This window comes from Pipistrellus hanaki (assembly GCF_964339955.1).
Source record: "Pipistrellus hanaki genome assembly, chromosome: 1".
NCBI classification, from domain to species: Eukaryota; Metazoa; Chordata; class Mammalia; order Chiroptera; family Vespertilionidae; genus Pipistrellus; species Pipistrellus hanaki.
Window position 1 is genome coordinate 161,734,575 of NC_140503.1, and position 16,227 is coordinate 161,750,801.

General features: G+C 37.8%; 1 protein-coding gene and 1 long non-coding RNA gene across 10 annotated transcripts in view; one reads left to right on the forward strand and one right to left on the reverse strand.

Annotated features, from left to right (window-relative positions):
* Positions 1-2,740: 2,740 nt before the first annotated feature.
* The window catches only part of HNRNPD (heterogeneous nuclear ribonucleoprotein D), a 17,781-nt gene continuing 4,294 nt past the window's right edge, over positions 2,741-16,227 (forward strand). For 4 of the 9 annotated variants that reach the window (XM_084882875.1, XM_084882874.1, XM_084882876.1 and 1 more), the window contains exons 1-4: positions 2,815-3,393; positions 5,254-5,310; positions 14,135-14,303; positions 14,951-15,112. In XM_084882875.1, coding sequence (XP_084739001.1) covers positions 3,176-3,393; positions 5,254-5,310; positions 14,135-14,303; positions 14,951-15,112 — 606 coding nt within the window. In that variant the 5' untranslated portion in view covers positions 2,815-3,175. Of the gene's footprint in view, positions 3,394-5,253; positions 5,311-14,134; positions 14,304-14,950; positions 15,113-16,227 lie in introns of all 9 variants that reach the window. The other 5 variants (XM_084882873.1, XM_084882877.1, XM_084882870.1 and 2 more) reach the window with 4 other exon arrangements.
* Positions 4,011-16,227, reverse strand: part of LOC311622206 — a 198,209-nt gene continuing 185,992 nt past the window's right edge. Inside the window, exon 2 of the long non-coding RNA XR_014794963.1 lies at positions 4,011-4,052. This is a non-coding gene — a long non-coding RNA (uncharacterized lncRNA). The remainder of the gene's footprint in view (positions 4,053-16,227) is intronic.

A 16,227-nucleotide genomic window follows, 5' to 3' on the forward strand; every position in this document is an offset into this window, starting at 1 on the left:
TATAAAGCACAAAGGAAAATACAAAATTACAAATAGAAAAGAATAACCAAAAAAAAAATGGAAACATCGAATTAAAAAATTATAAATTTTACAATTATAAAGATTACAAAAAATATATATTTTTATTTCTATGCACAATTAAAAATATTAAAAAGTTAACAATTATAGAACAATAAACAAAAGCACACAAATAAAGTAGAAATATTGAGTTTAAAAAATTGAAATATAGATGTAAAAATTCAAAACTCAACTTCCGTGTGATATATTTTAAAACAATTGTTGATACATAGTGCTACCTCACCAGTATGTAGATTCTTTCCTAACACTTTTTTTGTAGCAAACTCGGCATTTCCTGGATTTAGTTTTTCCTATATCGCTTTTCATTTGTTCTGGAAAATGCCTTTCAACTAAGCGTGATAGTTTAGATGTAGAGCTGCTTGTTGATGTCTTTGGGTGGATTTTCACTATGTTGTTATCTACCAATTTCTCTACACACTCTATCAAAAAGTGTAATCGATCCAAATGACCTTTATCTTTTTTGTATATAATATATGAATTGAAGCAGCACATATCAATTAATCGTAGAAAATTTTTTTTACCCCGTTATGGGCAGCCGTGTAGGCCACCATAACTCCATCTCCCAAATCTACGCCGCCCATATTCTTGTTATAATCCAGGACAACATTCCGTTTTTCTTGCCTTCTTCCTTTCTTTTCAATCATTGTCTTTTCGTCATTATGAATAGAACTGAGCATCAATACGTCTTTTTTATCCTTCCATTTTAAAACCATAAGTTTGTCTTTGATTCTTACTATATGTTCATTTTTCTGTAATTTTTTTGTTTTTATTTCACTGGGAATTCTGACTGTTTATCCTCATTGTTCCAACAATGTCTGTATTGTTTTTGACACAAGAGTTCAGCCAAATGAATTGACGTATAGAAATTATCTAAGTAAATCCTACACCCTTTATTCAGTAAGCCATGTGTTAACTCCAAAACAATTCTTGTTGATTTTTTCTTGTGGGTAGTTCGAACCATAATTTGTGTCCTTGCCTATGTATAAAATTATATTTTGTACATATCCAGTTTGGCTTTCACTCAAAATAAACAACTTCATTCCAAATCTAGCTCTTTTTGTAGATATATATTGTTTCCAAGATAAATTCCCTTTCCATGATAAAAGAGATTCATCTACGCATATTTCTTGTTCACATACATAAAAACTCTTAAACTTTTCTGACAAATTATTGATGATTGGATCAATTTTATGTTTTTCTATTATATAAAGGTTGGAGATATAAAAAATATAAATAATATATAATATGAAAATAGGTAGGTAAGTGTAAGTATGTACCCATCACTGCTCACCCAGAACACGTCCACCACTCTCAATAGCGAAATTATACTGATTCCCTCCGTGTCTTAAATTCATGTCGAGACATGTATGGATGACTAATACCTTTGTTGTTTAGAAATATATGTCCCGCCCGCCCGTTTCAGGGCGCAACATATATTTCAAGGACATATTAATATGTCCTACCCGTACCCGATATTGTTTACGTTTGACGTATTTATATGTCCCGCTCAGTTAACAGGTTAATCTTTGTTTCCCCAATTCCCGGGCACATGCTAAACAAGCAAATGATTATTTGTTGAGTGAAGCAGTACCCAGAAGCTGTATTATTTCCTTTAGGGTGTACTGCAGGAAGCTGCAAGTCCCAAAGCCCAAATAGCCCAGCTTCCAGCCAAGGCATCTGGGATTCCTCACAGGTCTATTAAAGAAATTTACTGTTACCCTGCACGAAACAAACGCCTAGCGGTACACCCCAGCCTCCCACGCAGCAAACTCAGAAACCTTGTAAAGATGATTCACAGCATTTTATACATTCTATTTAGGACAAGGACTAAAAAGTCATTAACATTAAATGAACCCCTGGCTGACCTAACACTTCCCAACTCCCCAGGATTTCCAAATCGTCCTGGTAGGTTTCAGGATTTCCAATCAGCAAGCCAAGCCCAACGAACCCTGCTCCTTAAGAGACACAAGTTACCTCCTTCTCTTGAAGCACACTTTTCAGGAGAGAGGCAGGCCTGGGAAACTCTCACTTGGAAATCTTACAGGAAAAAGAACTAATAATGTTCAGGGGCCTCGGCCTGCCCGCAGTAGGTGGGCCAGCGTGGAGGCGGCGGCGGCCGGGGAAGCCTCAATGTCACCCGGCGGCTCGCTCGGGCGGGCCGAGCTGTCGCAGGCCGGGCCCGGATGGGGAGCGGGGCTTCTCCGGGCGCCGCTCCGGACAGAGCGGAGGAGGCACGGGGACCGCAGCTCGGGGAAGCCCCTCTCCTCGGCCTGGGAGCTACTACGAGGACCTAAGGAGCAGCGGGTGCGTGTCTCCCAGCCCAGGGCGCACCGGGCACGGCCGTACCGCCGCGGCCCGGCCCCCGCCCGCCCGCCGCCGCCCGCCGCCGCCCGGCCCCCGCCCGCCGCCGAGGAGCGCAGGCAGGTAAGGGCGGGAGTGAGCGGAAATCCAGGACTCCTCGGAGGGTGGGGGGGGCGGGGCCGAGGGAGGGAAACCTCTAGCCTCGCCTTCGAAGCCGCGCTCCTTGTTCTCGACGATCCTCCCGCGCGAGGCCGTCCTATCGAACGCCACTTCCGGTTCCTTTTAAAGGCCCCACGCCGCGCGGCGCGGCGCGAGCCGGGAAGGAGGTATAAAAGGGAGCGAGAAGGCGGGACCGGGGAGGAAGAGGGGGAAAAAAAAATAGCTGCGAGAGGGGGCGGGGGGAGGGGCAAAGGGCGCGCTCGCGCGTCACGTGACCGGGACGCGCCGTTCTTCCGTCGGCCATTTTAGGTGGTCCGCGGCGGCGCCATTAAAGCGAGGAGGAGGCGAGCGCGGCCGCCGCTGCTGCTGATTCTTTTTTTTTTTTGAGTGCCGCGGCGGCAGGGAGCGGGAGTGCGCGCCGCGCGGGAGCGGGAGGCGAGGCGGGCAGGCCGGGGAGCGGCGCAGGAGCCTTCGCAGCCGCGCGCGCCTTCTCTGCCTTGTTGTGTGCTTCGCGCGGTCCGGCGGGCGCGCGGCGGCGGCGGCGGGGATTACTTTGCTGCTAGTTTCGGTTCGCGGCGGCGGCGGCGGCGGCGGCGGCGGCGGGTGTCGTCTCTTCAGCGGCGGAGGCAGGAGCACCATGTCGGAGGAGCAGTTCGGCGGAGACGGCGCGGCGGCGGTAGGCGGCTCGGCGGGCGAGCAGGAGGGAGCCATGGTGGCGGCGGCGGCGCAAGGGGCATCGGCGGCGGGAAGCGGAGCCGGGACCGGGGGCGGCACGGCGGCCGGAGGCACCGAAGGGGGCAGCGCCGAGTCGGAGGGGGCGAAGATCGACGCCAGTAAGAACGAGGAGGATGAAGGGTGAGTAAGGGGCGGCCCGGGAGAAGCCAGGCCCAACTATTCCCCCCTCCCCCCTCCCTCCCCGCTCCCCGCCATTAGGCCTCGTTCCCGCTCTCTGCCCCTCGGCCCGGGGCCCCCGTGCAGCCGGCCTCCCCCGCACCGCTGCCCGCTGCTCGGCGCTGGCATCCCCGGGGGCTTTCATCGCCTTCTCCCCGCGCCCGCTCGCCGCCCCCTCCCCCATCACACACGTTTCCACCTTTAGCCGCCACCACGCTGCTCCGCGGCCCGCCCTCCTCCCCTCCCCGGCCCTGGGTCTCCTCCCACCGGCTCAGCCGCCAGGATTTTTTCCCGCCCGCCGAGGGCACCTTCCCCCGCACCCCCCCTTCCTCTCTGCTCCCCGTTTCCAAAGTCCGGGGCGTGAAAAAACGCAAACCGATATCAAGCCTTTATGCAAAACTAAGGTTTAATTCGGAGCGACTCACTCCAGCATCCCCGAGGCGATGCGATTGTTTTATAAAAGTACGGTACATTCTTTGGGGGGAGCGCGTAAGGCTCCCACCTGTGCTCCCGTTTCCGCTTCAGGAGGACTTTATTTTTTTTTATTTATTTTTTAGTATTTTGAATTAAGTTTCGCCTCGATCTCCCCCCCCCCCCCTTTTTTTTTTTTTTTTTACTGTTTGCTATCGCACAACGGCTTGCTTACACACAGCCCTATTTTTCAGCCCAGGGAACACATTGGACTAGGAATAATTCATTGGTGCAAGTCCCCGCATCGGTTCCTCGGTTTTGCTCCACGGGCTTTGGTTAAGTTCCCGGTCTGCGGGGCCTGCAACTTGCCTGGGACTGCTCTGCCTCTGCCTCCGGCCTGCTGGCCGCCCTGCCCCCACCCCGCCGAGTGAGCCTAACCACGCACCCTTTTCTCGCTCCCAGCTGTTGGGTTCCCCAATTGTTCGAACAGATACGGTGCTCTTACCCACTTTACTTTTTCTGTGCAATTTCCATTTTTATTTATTTATTTTTACAAAATCCCCACCCCCACCCGGTGCCCAGGATCCTTTTTTGGTCTCTCTTGATTTCTCCTTCCTGCTCTTTTTAACCACTGTTAAAGGAGGCCCACCAGCCTTTAAAAAAAAAAAAAATGAACAAATCCTATATTATGCTATGGCATAACTTTTACTTTGCAGGTTTTTAATTAGTAACTTGCTACCTCCCATTGGAAATGGTTGTGCACATGACTTGAAGCTGCACTTATGTTAAAAACGCAGCACTTGGGAGCCGGAGTTAGCAGGAGGGACTAAATCGGGGTTCTTGGTTGGGTTTTCTTAACTCCTGTTAATACCGATCTTGGGTCAAGCTTCCGATCCTTTTTGTAGTGTGTGTGTTACATTTCATTATAACAAGGGGGAAAGTGTTGGAAGGTAAAAGCACGTGGGAAAGAGCACACGATTTGGAGGGAGGAGAGAGAAGCTCTTTGGAGTACAGGGTTTAAGCCCAAACAGACTTGTTCGGCTGTTTGCTGATTGTGCTGACTGGGAGACTGGAGGTGGGATAGGAAACTAGCTTTTCTTAATTAATCTTGAATAATGTATAGCTTAACTTAAGAAAGGGATATGTTAAATATTTGGAAACTTAAGCCTTACTACTTTGGTTTTTGTTTTCTGAATTCTGTTATTTGGGCAGAGGTACCAAAATGAGTAATTGTATAACTTGCTCTTTGGGGCAGGCTTCCTGTTAACCTTGATTTTTCAAATCGCAAAAGTAGCTGCCTTTGTAGTTAGCTACTGTTGAACTGAAGTGTAAATTAAAGTTTTTAACCCTAACAATGTCAAAAACTAAAACTAGAATTTTGATTGGTTGCTGTACCGGTTGTTAATTCCCTAGCCATTCAAACTCCTCCCCACGACACTCTGAAGCAGCGACGGCACAGCGGGAAGAATGGTAAAACTTTTAAATTTTATTTCTGTATTATAAAGGTTTCAATAGTCATAACTTGGAGAGGCTGTGTTTTGGTTTGTTGCCCATTGACTCCCCAGGACATTCTAGACATTATTATAGTAGGATATCTTGCACCTGGGATATAAAATCTTTTTAGGTACCATGAGTGATCTTTGGGCAAAACTGATGCTATTACATGGTTTTTGTTCTCTGGTAATGCATGAAATTGTGGTTTGGCCAATTAAAGCTTAATATAATTAGTAATTTTTTTTATCTTGGCAAGAAAAAATAACTAATTTCAAATTCAATTTTTGTTTTTTTAAGAAAAAGATAACTTTTGAATTGTAAGTTTAGTGCTAAATGTAAAGGTTACTTGATACATATAAATTCTTGTGTTTAAAATGTCTTGCATGTTATACTGAAATATTCTGGAGATGTCAAAAGTAAAATAATTTTAAAAGCATTGTGTATATATTATGCAGAACTGTACGTATTTTATCACCAAACCTGTTTGTTTATAAGTATAACTTTAAGAATTGATATGTACTATTATTCAAAGATGGGCTGATGTGACTTTCCACTACAGCTCTTAATTCAGATTTTTTATTTTGTGTGATTTGGCTGGAATGTTCATTACAGTTGGTTGACATGTTCACAGTTGCATGACTGCTTTTGGAAGGCTAGATTGACTGTTTTTTATATTGCTTTTCTCTAAAGCTCAGTCTGTCTTTAGGATTATATTAGAGTTCTTTAGGATTATATTAGAGTTCTCCAGGAGTTTTTTTTTTTTTTATCTACCACTGCTGGAACATGGAGGGCCAGTAATTTGTAGATAGCTGACATATATATATATTATCTTCTAAGAGCCCAGTTGGGGTATCATTTAACTTTTATTTGAGTTTTTCTTGATATTGTATTCTTATCCACTGAAACCTATCCAGTTTTATTTTAGAGATAAAGCAGACTGGAAGCAGCAGTAGGGAAAAAAAGCAAAAGAAGAAACCGGGTCAGAGTAGGACATAAAAATGTTTCTGCTGAAAATTATACCCCCATACTGCTAATAGTGACACACTAAGATTAAAGGATAACTGTACTTGGTTTTCCTACTCCATTATATATTCCAAATCTTACACAAGCAATTATTTTCAGTAATTTGAAAGGACTATAAACTTAGGTCATTGTTTTACTCTTGTAAAAATTATACTCACCTTGTTACCTAATACTATAACTTCACAAGTTTTTTGAGTGACCTCTCAGGAAAAATTGGCAGTTAAATATTTATAGTTTAATGAACATTTAAAATTCTGTCTGATTATAACCTATTGAAAATAGGAAGTTCACTTTAAATTAAGCAAGTTTACATTTAACAAATAATGCTTTTCATTTTTAAAGTCTTAATATTTGACCTTTTAAAATTATTGCCCACCCAGCCTCATCCAATTAGATTAACAAAATACTGTTCTTTTGAACAAACAAACAAATCTCAAGACCATTAAACAACTGGTGTCTGTGCACTTGCCACCCTATTCTTTTTCCTTGTCTTCCTGTTTGAGGGACATTGGGCAGCAATTCCATAATAGTTTCAATAGTGAGGACAAGACTGCTTACTAGATATAAAATCACCTAAATTTAATTTCTTAAACACGTTTCTGCACGTGCTTCTTTTTATAATTCTAACGTGGGAATAAAGTTATTACAGTTTCATCCTAAGTTTTTAAATCATTTTGTTGTAGATTTAAAAGTTTTCCCAAAATCTGAGTATAAGACTAAACAGCTATTCTGAGGAGGGCATGCCTGTTATATACTTTGAATAGTTGAAGTAATTGTTTTCATAATAAAATGCCTTCCTGAATTCACCTCATTTTAATCTTTCCAACTTTAATATGTTAGTTTTTATTACCTTTAACACTGGAATTTCCTCTTTGGGTATGGACTCATTCTCTACAGGGCTGCAGTTCCATTAAGGTAGATACTCAAAGATTAGTGTCTGGCAAAATAGACATGCCATGTAGCAAGGCAATTTTTAAATTCTCATGCTCAGTGGAAAATTAAAATGCAGTAGCTTTCAGACACTTACAAAATAGGTACATTGACTGGTTTGCATTGGATTGGGCAGGAAGCAAAAAGTTCTATCCAGTTATCATAGCAATACTTTTCTAATAATAGGATGTTTGATCTATTTTTCTAATCATTAGTATATAAGCTCAAGTGTGATTAGCCTGTTGTGAAATTTTGTTAATGCTGTTATAGGTTTTCTCCTTTTAATTTTTAAGAAATGGGACTACACCTTTTTGTTTTAAATATTCGAGATCATAATATACCCTGGTGCTTCGGGGCATTCTGAACATTATTTGCTTTGTAAAACAATTTTAGAACAGTCTCATGCTAACTTTACTGGTCTTTGAGTTAGTAAACTTGAGACCCTGAGTAGATGGGGTTTGAATAATAGCATTCTTTGGAACCTTTGACAGGTTTCCAGTGTTAAAATTGTATCAATAGTAATGGGTGTCCCCAAATCTTGAGATAATGAACATATAAGGGAGGAATAATAAATTCTCTCCATTTCAAATTCTTATTTATAAAGATACTATAAAAATCACCTGACCTTTTTGGTTTAGAATTAGAGAATATCATTGAAGTTTTTCAGTGCTCATTTTTGAGATAAAATATATTGGCCTTAAGCCTGTGACATCTTTTATAAACTAGTGTATTTACTGTGTAGTTTTAATATTGCCTGAGTATTCTGTCATGTAAGGCTGCCCTAATATAAGAAAGTCTTGCCTGCTGTGATTTATAACCAACATGTAGGATGGTTCATTTTAGTCTTCAAGTGATACATGCCATTCTTGAAAACATTTAAAAGGGAACTTTTTCCCCTATTCTACTTAAAGCTGTGCACCTCAAGTGTGTGCAACTTCACAAATGTAGTGAAACATAACTTTTGTTAGTTCAAAGTTTTATTTCACTTTAGTTCTGCTTCAACATTTTAGTAGATAGGGCACTGAACTGGATGCTGGAAGCGTGGGATCTGTTTCTCTTACTTCACTTCCAACAGTGTGGTCTCAGGTAATACAACATGTTTGTTACTTGGTTTGCTGATCTATGTGTTGGAAACAACTGCTCACCACAGGAAGATTGACTACATAGCTTGCTTTCAGTTTGTGTGTATTTGTCCTGTGTCTTAATAGTTGATACTGCCAGTGGTTTACTCCTGTGGAGTAAAGGTAAGCATGTTTTAGTTTTTGGAGTATTATATTGTACCTTGGAGCTAGATATTTAAAACTGGGATGGGGTGGGAAAGACTTATTACTGGCAGTGTTTGACCAATAGTCAGGGTGATAGTTTTAAGTATTGGGTCATGTTCTGCAAATTCCTGCTTACCTAGACTTAACACTGTCATAAAGCTCAAACAACTAGGAAAATCCCCTCTTTTAGCTCTTTGAAAAAGATGAAAACTACTAGCAAGTAATAAAAACAACAACCAACCATGTCATGGGGTGAATCTTTTGTAATTTTTCCCCTTATACTATTAAAAAATTAAGAATTGCAGGTTTCTTAAATTTCACCAGTCAGCAAAGATAAAAATCATTTTCTGAGTTTAGTGTTGATATTTAAATTGATTCCAATGCATATCGTTGTAGAATTGTGAATGTAGTAATCTCAGTTAACCAGAACTTTAGCCTCTAGGTTAAGGAAGCTCTATTCCTTAACCCCTAGGTATATGTGACTTACAAAACTGAGAGTTTATTTGAAAAGTAAATATACAAGATGTCATTCCTGCCTTGGAATGAAACGAAGAAAAGGAAGAGATTTGAGGTTAAACATTTAAAGTTTATTTAAAACCTGTCAAGTTTAGCTTATTAGCTATTATGTTTTCAACTTAGTATTCTAAAGTATAAAATAATGACATTTAATAATATACCAAGCTAGAAAAATTAATATTTTATAATGATTGTTAAAAGTTTGTAAGCTATTTCTAAAGGTATGTTTTACACAGAATCTAAAATGATTGCTCTTTAATGTGATACTATTTAGTTGCAAAAAGTAAACCCATCCCTTCCATTATAGGTAACTGTTGACTTTAAAATAACTCTATAATTTCTAAGGGGAAAAAACGCCACAAGTGTTGGTGAAATTTCATTATACCAAATTTAATATTTTAAAGGAATAACTACAATGATAAAATACCAGGAAATTTATTTAAATAAAGTTTAGTGGTGTGCTTGAGTAACATTTTGAAAGGTGACAGTGATTGGCTAGTCAAGTACTTGAAATGTAAATCACATTTACATTTTGTCGTATTTTTTAAACTGTCAGAACTTGTTATGAAACCACGTACGAAGAAGTTTCAGAAGTCTTTGAAAGTTACAAAATTTGGGAAGGGGCGGGTTCCCTATTCCAAATAATGATGTTTATAATTTTACCTTGAATAAGATATTTCACACTAAAGACTTGTTAGGGGAAGTAACTTGAAATACAATACTGTTGGTTTTGGAATGTTAAACCGAATGACCTCAAAAGTACAGAGAAAAAGTTCCTTAAATGGGGAAAAAAACAGAAGAATTAAAGCATTTCCCACCAACCAGCTCTGCTCCATATGTGATGCCTTCTATATTTTGAAATTATTCCTTACATTAACTTGTGTAGAGTACAGACTGGTGTTATGTAGAGAGACACTAGTCATAAGATGATTTGTGGAATTAAACTTTAGTCTTAGACAACCTGATTTTCAATCTACATATATTTTTTTTACATGGGATACTTAAAAATTTCTGCGTTAAGTCTGAAAATAATCTTAGGATCCATTATATAAAATTCATCCTGACCTTTCCCCTTAATGTTGGAAATGTCATATAATTCATGCAGATTTAAGATATGCCATTGAATACATGAAAAAGTTGCTTTGTTAAATTGTTTAGATTGTGCTCTACCACTTCTAAATAATAACTTATTTTTATTGAGCATCAGACTATGTTCTGTGCTAATTTAAGGTAGGCTCTTAGTCTTTTGTTTTGTTTTCTTTTATAGATGTGGAAACAACCATGGAATTTTTTTTCCCCCTTGGGGTCACAGTTAGTAAGTGGTGGAGGTAGGATTTTGGTTTACTGCCTCAATTTATTTTCTCGAAAGTATATCCTACAAAGCAGCCTAAATTTCTAAAAGACACTGGATAGCATTTAGATAAATCATTTGCACTCAATTATACAACTTTTGCCTGTCATTTACTGTAATAAGGGGTAAAATCAATATCAGTAAAAGAAGAGACTTAAATTGTTGAGTGGGTGTTCTAAATTGAATAGTATATGCCTTTTGGGGTGCTAAATACCTTAGAGGTAGAATTTTAAAAGTAAATGGTTACTAAATTACTCTAGGTGAAGTCCTACATTTTAATTGGGGTTATTGATTTGCTTAAAACTAAGGATCAAATTTTAAACTATTGCGGCATTAGGGACCCATTTTTGTTGCTACTTGAACAAATCTTGTGATGTAGTTATAACTTGGCTGCTTAGGATTTTTCTGACGTTCTTTCTGTACTTCATTGTAAAGTGTTTGCACATCTCTGCAGGAGTGACAGCATCTTGGAAGTCAGTCTTTGTATTCAAGGCAGCAGAGGTAATCTGGATGGACAATAGGTATTGTGCTTTAAGCAAGATACAATAATATAAAACATAGAAACTTTAAATTGGTATCATCTTACACCATTTCAATTTGAGGGAGAGCTTGTCAGAGTGCTGGTGTTCTAGAGAGAAAAAATAAGTTTCCATTTATCCAGAATTAAAGATAACACTTCACTGTACCATACTGTGATGTTTTGATGTGCCTACTGAATAAAAGATGGAATGTATTTAATATGTTCCATTTAGTACTGATGGAATGGACTTGGTACAGTTTATGTTCATTGTAGTATATTTACTTGTCCGGTAATCTGTTATGCAGGAACTATACTTAGAGCAGAAGAAAAAGTGATTTATGTTCTACCAAATGGAAATATATTTGCCTCAGAAGAGCCACTCTAACTCAGACTACTGTAAACTTTACATAAAATTTGGAAAGTTTGAGTGTCATCTACCTATGCTACCAAAATGGGTTGTTGAAGGCCTTCTTAGAACAGCAACCCGTGATTAACCTGGCAAAAATGAAGTAACTTGTTAAAATTTCTAAGACATGGGATGTACAAAGTGTATTAATAAATAGCTCTAACTTATAGTAGCATGATATATTCAGGATGACTGACCCAAAGAGTGTCAAATCATGATTACTCTACTTAAGGCTGAAGGGTGATATGTTGTAGATGAAAAATTTTATTCCAAATAATTGAGGGTTAAAGAACAGTTGGAGAGAGATTGGGGAAGGCTGACAGTGCCTTAAGGAAGGTGGAATATTTGGCTTTCATTCTTTAAAGGTGCTGGATAGCTGAAGTTGTTTTACTACATGGTTTGCTCTAAATATTTTGAGAAATCATAATCTTAATATATTATATATAAAAATTACAGTTGGCCAGAATACTTTATATTCTGAAAATGGAATTTGATGGATTAGGAAGGAGAGCATCTTCAGTGACCTTTTCAGTACTAAGGTAGACACAGTTAACAACTTCTCTGCCAAAGACTTAAAGGTGGGAAGTTTCTTTGGAGAGTACTTTTATAGGGCTAGTTAATGAATTAGTTAGCTTATCTAATATTTAAGAAAACTGATTTCCTGTGCTGTAAAAAAACATTTGGGGCTTGTGAGTAATAATAGAACATGCCTCATTCTTGGTGTTAGAATTTATTTGCGATTTTTTGTTTTTGTTTTTGTTTTTTGTTTAGTTTAAGGATATTTAATCCAATGTAAACATTGCCTTGGTTAAATAAAATTAAAACTAATATTGTCTCAAATACAAAAGCTTTTTTTTTTTTTTTTTTAAAGCTAAAGTTAAAAGGCAAGAGCATTCTGTGTCTGGTTTGTTTCTTAGATGTTCTTTAGAGGCTGAAATAATTTCAAACCTGGATTATTGGTGGAAAAACTTCTGTAATACTTACAGAATTGGTAATTTAAAATTTATTCAACTTGAAGTTGTTTCTGTTCCGAAACTTGTAATGGATAAATAAGAGGTCATTGCTTTATTAGTCAGTTTTCTCATCTTTTAAAAGAGTTATGTCCTTCTAACTGTAAGTGTTGGTAATGAACTTTCATGAATGAAGGAAGTACTCTGGATCTTTAGGTAAAGAAATAAGGTGTTTAAGGCAACTTAAGTGACTAGGATTGGATATTACAAGATGTATTATTTGAATGAAAGAAAATGTAATTGAAAATAACCTCAAACCCCCTCCCCATTGAATAAGCAATAAATGTTAACAATACCTATACAACATGGATGTTTTGGTTATGCTCATTTGATTATAAAATACAAAAAAGGGTTAATAAAGATTCCTTTAAGCATGGAAATTTTATCAGAGAAAATCCAGAAGTAAGTTTATAAATGGCCCAACACTAGAAACATGTACAAGTTGAAAACCTGACCTGAAGTGGGAAGTACAGTGTATGCCTTAAGTAAGACTTCTTTTGCATTAAAAGTTAACTTTGTTATTAGTAGTAAAAATAAGTTTATGGGTAAAATAGTAAGATCAGTAACACCTCAGTTAATCTGGCATCTGTAGGGAGAAGCAGAAGCAAGATCTTATTCTAGGGATAAAATTGGCTTCTTGTTGCAAGAACTGGCTTTAGTGGTAATATTTTAAAACCCACAAGATGTTGATATTTTCTGCTTTAATTTCTTTCCACAGCTGGAAGTTAGTACCACATCCCCATCCCTACCCCGACCCACCCCAGTTATAAAGATGATAAATCGGTGAGCAAGGATGATTTTATTCCCATGATGAAATTTTTAGCCCTCACATAACAAATTCTGACAGTTTACCCTTAAAATAAAAATCTCCAGTCCTGTCTCTTTAAAGGGTAGGAGGGGGACTAGGGCACAGATCTAGAAAGGATCACAGAGTTGCTGGATCTGAGCTTTATGGCATTTTGCTGTTTACAAAAAGGTTTCACCTTAAATTTTTTGGTAATATATTTTGTTCTTAAAGTGTCTTAGTGGTTTCTGTTTACCACCAGTCATTTTTAGCATTTTAACGGTTTACATATTTTATTGCTGGTTAACTGAGGTTCTACTGTAAATAAATCATCTAGGTTAATTAGTGGATTGTGCTTCAATGGATAATTCTTTTTGTTCACTAGATTGTTCACATGATCACTTTTATCTTTATTAAAAACTCCACATTAAAAAACTTGTTTTACAACTTAATTGTGATGTGAGATTTAGAATTTTCCATTGTATGTGCTAAGAGTTTTGTTAATGAGAACTATTAAGTAGAAAGGAAGTTTAGCATAGACATGCTGTCACTGATCACTGAGGAATAAATAGCCTTTTTATATGTGTAATAAAGATTTGGAGGGGAAATTTGAAGCTAAAATTCTGTATTTTGCTTTTACCAACACTTAATTTGTAATTTAAGAAAGACTTTTAATGTACAGGTTTTGTTTGTTGTTTTTTTTTACTTTGGGGAGACATTTATCTCTGCTAAGCCAGAAAACTTTAATCTACTGCTTGCTCACTGTATTGTAATTATGCAGAAGCAGCAGTGATAAAGCAAAACTTTCCAAAACTGGAATAGGGTGTTCTTGATATGTGGTTATATAGGAAGAATGACATTTTCACATACTGCCCAGTAAATTGGTGCAGTCTGAAAAAAAGGGATTATTGATTTCAATATGTATCTAGGGCAAAGTTTGTTTTTGTTTTTTGGTTTTTTTTTTAGCATTTTAATATTGCTTTTTGTCTTTACAGGAAAATGTTTATAGGAGGCCTTAGCTGGGACACTACAAAGAAAGATCTGAAGGACTACTTCTCCAAATTTGGTGAAGTTGTAGACTGCACTCTGAAGTTAGATCCTATCACAGGGCGATCAAGGGGTTTTGGCTTTGTGCTGTTTAAAGAGTCGGAGAGTGTAGATAAGGTAGTGTGTTATGTGTTCTGATTAATTAATAATAAAAAAATGTTGATAGCTTGATAAAATTAATTTGCCCATTTGTGATTTTCCCTTTTGCAATAATATGAAGTGTTACAATTTTTGCCAATACATTTTATTATGAAGAGTTAGATTCAATAATTGTTTACTATGCCAACTATACTACTGATAAAAATTTTAAAAATATGCTCAAGTATAAAAATTTATTGAATACGTGTATTTTGTGTGCCAGGCTCTACTAAATTAAAATTAACTTTAAAAATATTGAGACTTAAAGATGACTAATTAAAAGGATGTGTTGTGACAAGTTTATAGTAGTACAGTTTGTTTGCTTTTTAATTTCCTAGGCAAGAAACTTAGTTAACTGAGTCATTTTGTCTTGGGCTAAGGAGAAGAGGCAATCATGTCTCTATTGCTGATAGTTAGAGGTGATGTTTTGTAGTTATTTATTTTTGTCTCCCTCCTGGTTCTCACCTTTATGTTTAAGTACTGGTGTCGCATAACTACAATTTGACAGTTTAATCATGAGCCAGTCAACATGTACCTAGTTAACTATAATTATTTTTAGATAAGTTAATAATAATCTCTGAACTTAAGATACACATATTTAAAATAAAAAACTTCAATTTCCTTAGGTCATGGATCAGAAAGAACATAAATTGAATGGAAAGGTGATTGATCCTAAAAGGGCCAAAGCCATGAAAACAAAAGAGCCTGTTAAAAAAATTTTTGTTGGTGGCCTTTCTCCAGATACACCTGAAGAGAAAATAAGGGAATACTTTGGTGGTTTTGGTGAGGTATGTGATGTTTTGACTCAGTTTTCTTTCCAGATTAGTTGAATATAATTGTCACATTAAAGTTTTTTTTTTTTTAGTTATTTTTTTTTTTTTTTAAGTTTTAAACCGATTATGTGGTTATTTTTGCAATGAGGATATTGTGAGTACTTTTATTAGCAGATCTTTAAAGGTTGGATGATTGCATTTTTCCATTTATTGAGGAACTGTATGAATAGCACTGCTGTGCACAGGGTAAACAGATGAAATAGACATTCTTATCTCATAGAATATTAATAGATAAATTTAAATAAAACAACATGAAGAAGAAATCCAAATTAGGTTACCTGAGATATAGAAGGAAATGGTTCAGCTGAGATTATGGAAATAATGAATTAAGGATAGAGTTTAGTGTCTTCTAATTTAAGTACATGTATATGTGCAAATTTTATTAGGCTAATTATAGATAGTGAAATAGTGAGATACAAGTTTCTTTTGTGGATTAATGATTTAAGGCTGAGAAATATAGGACTTTGACCTACAAATATAATTTGCACATATAGCTTGCATGCATCTTTTGCTTGATTTACAACTGAAGCATGTTTTGATAGTATTTAGGAATGGAAATATTTCCCACAAAAATCTGAATATCTAGCTTTCTTAAATATTTATTTGTAAGAGTAAGCAACTTTGGAACTGCTTTCTTTTTTTATTTTTATTATTTTTTTTAAATATATTTTTCATTATTGATTTTTCACAGAGAGGAAGGGAGAGGGATAGATAGAAACATCTATGAGGGAGAGACATCGAGCAGCTGCCTCCTGCACACCTCCCACCCGGGACGTGCCCGCAACCAACGCACATGCCCGTGACCGGAATCGAACCTGGGACCAGCTCTATCCACTGAGCCAAACCGGCTTTGGCTGGAACTGCTTTCTTGTATGCAATAGTTATCTAAGATGAGTAGAAGTTTCCACCTTTGGGCAGTCATAAGTTCTCCAGTTTTCAGTGGTCCTCATCACTCCTCATTTTCTCCCAAATGCAGTCTCTTTTATTCTGTTTTTCTTAAAATTGACTTTCCTTCTGCTTGTTCTTGATGGGCCATTTGAGTTTGTGACCTTTGAATTAGATAGCAAATA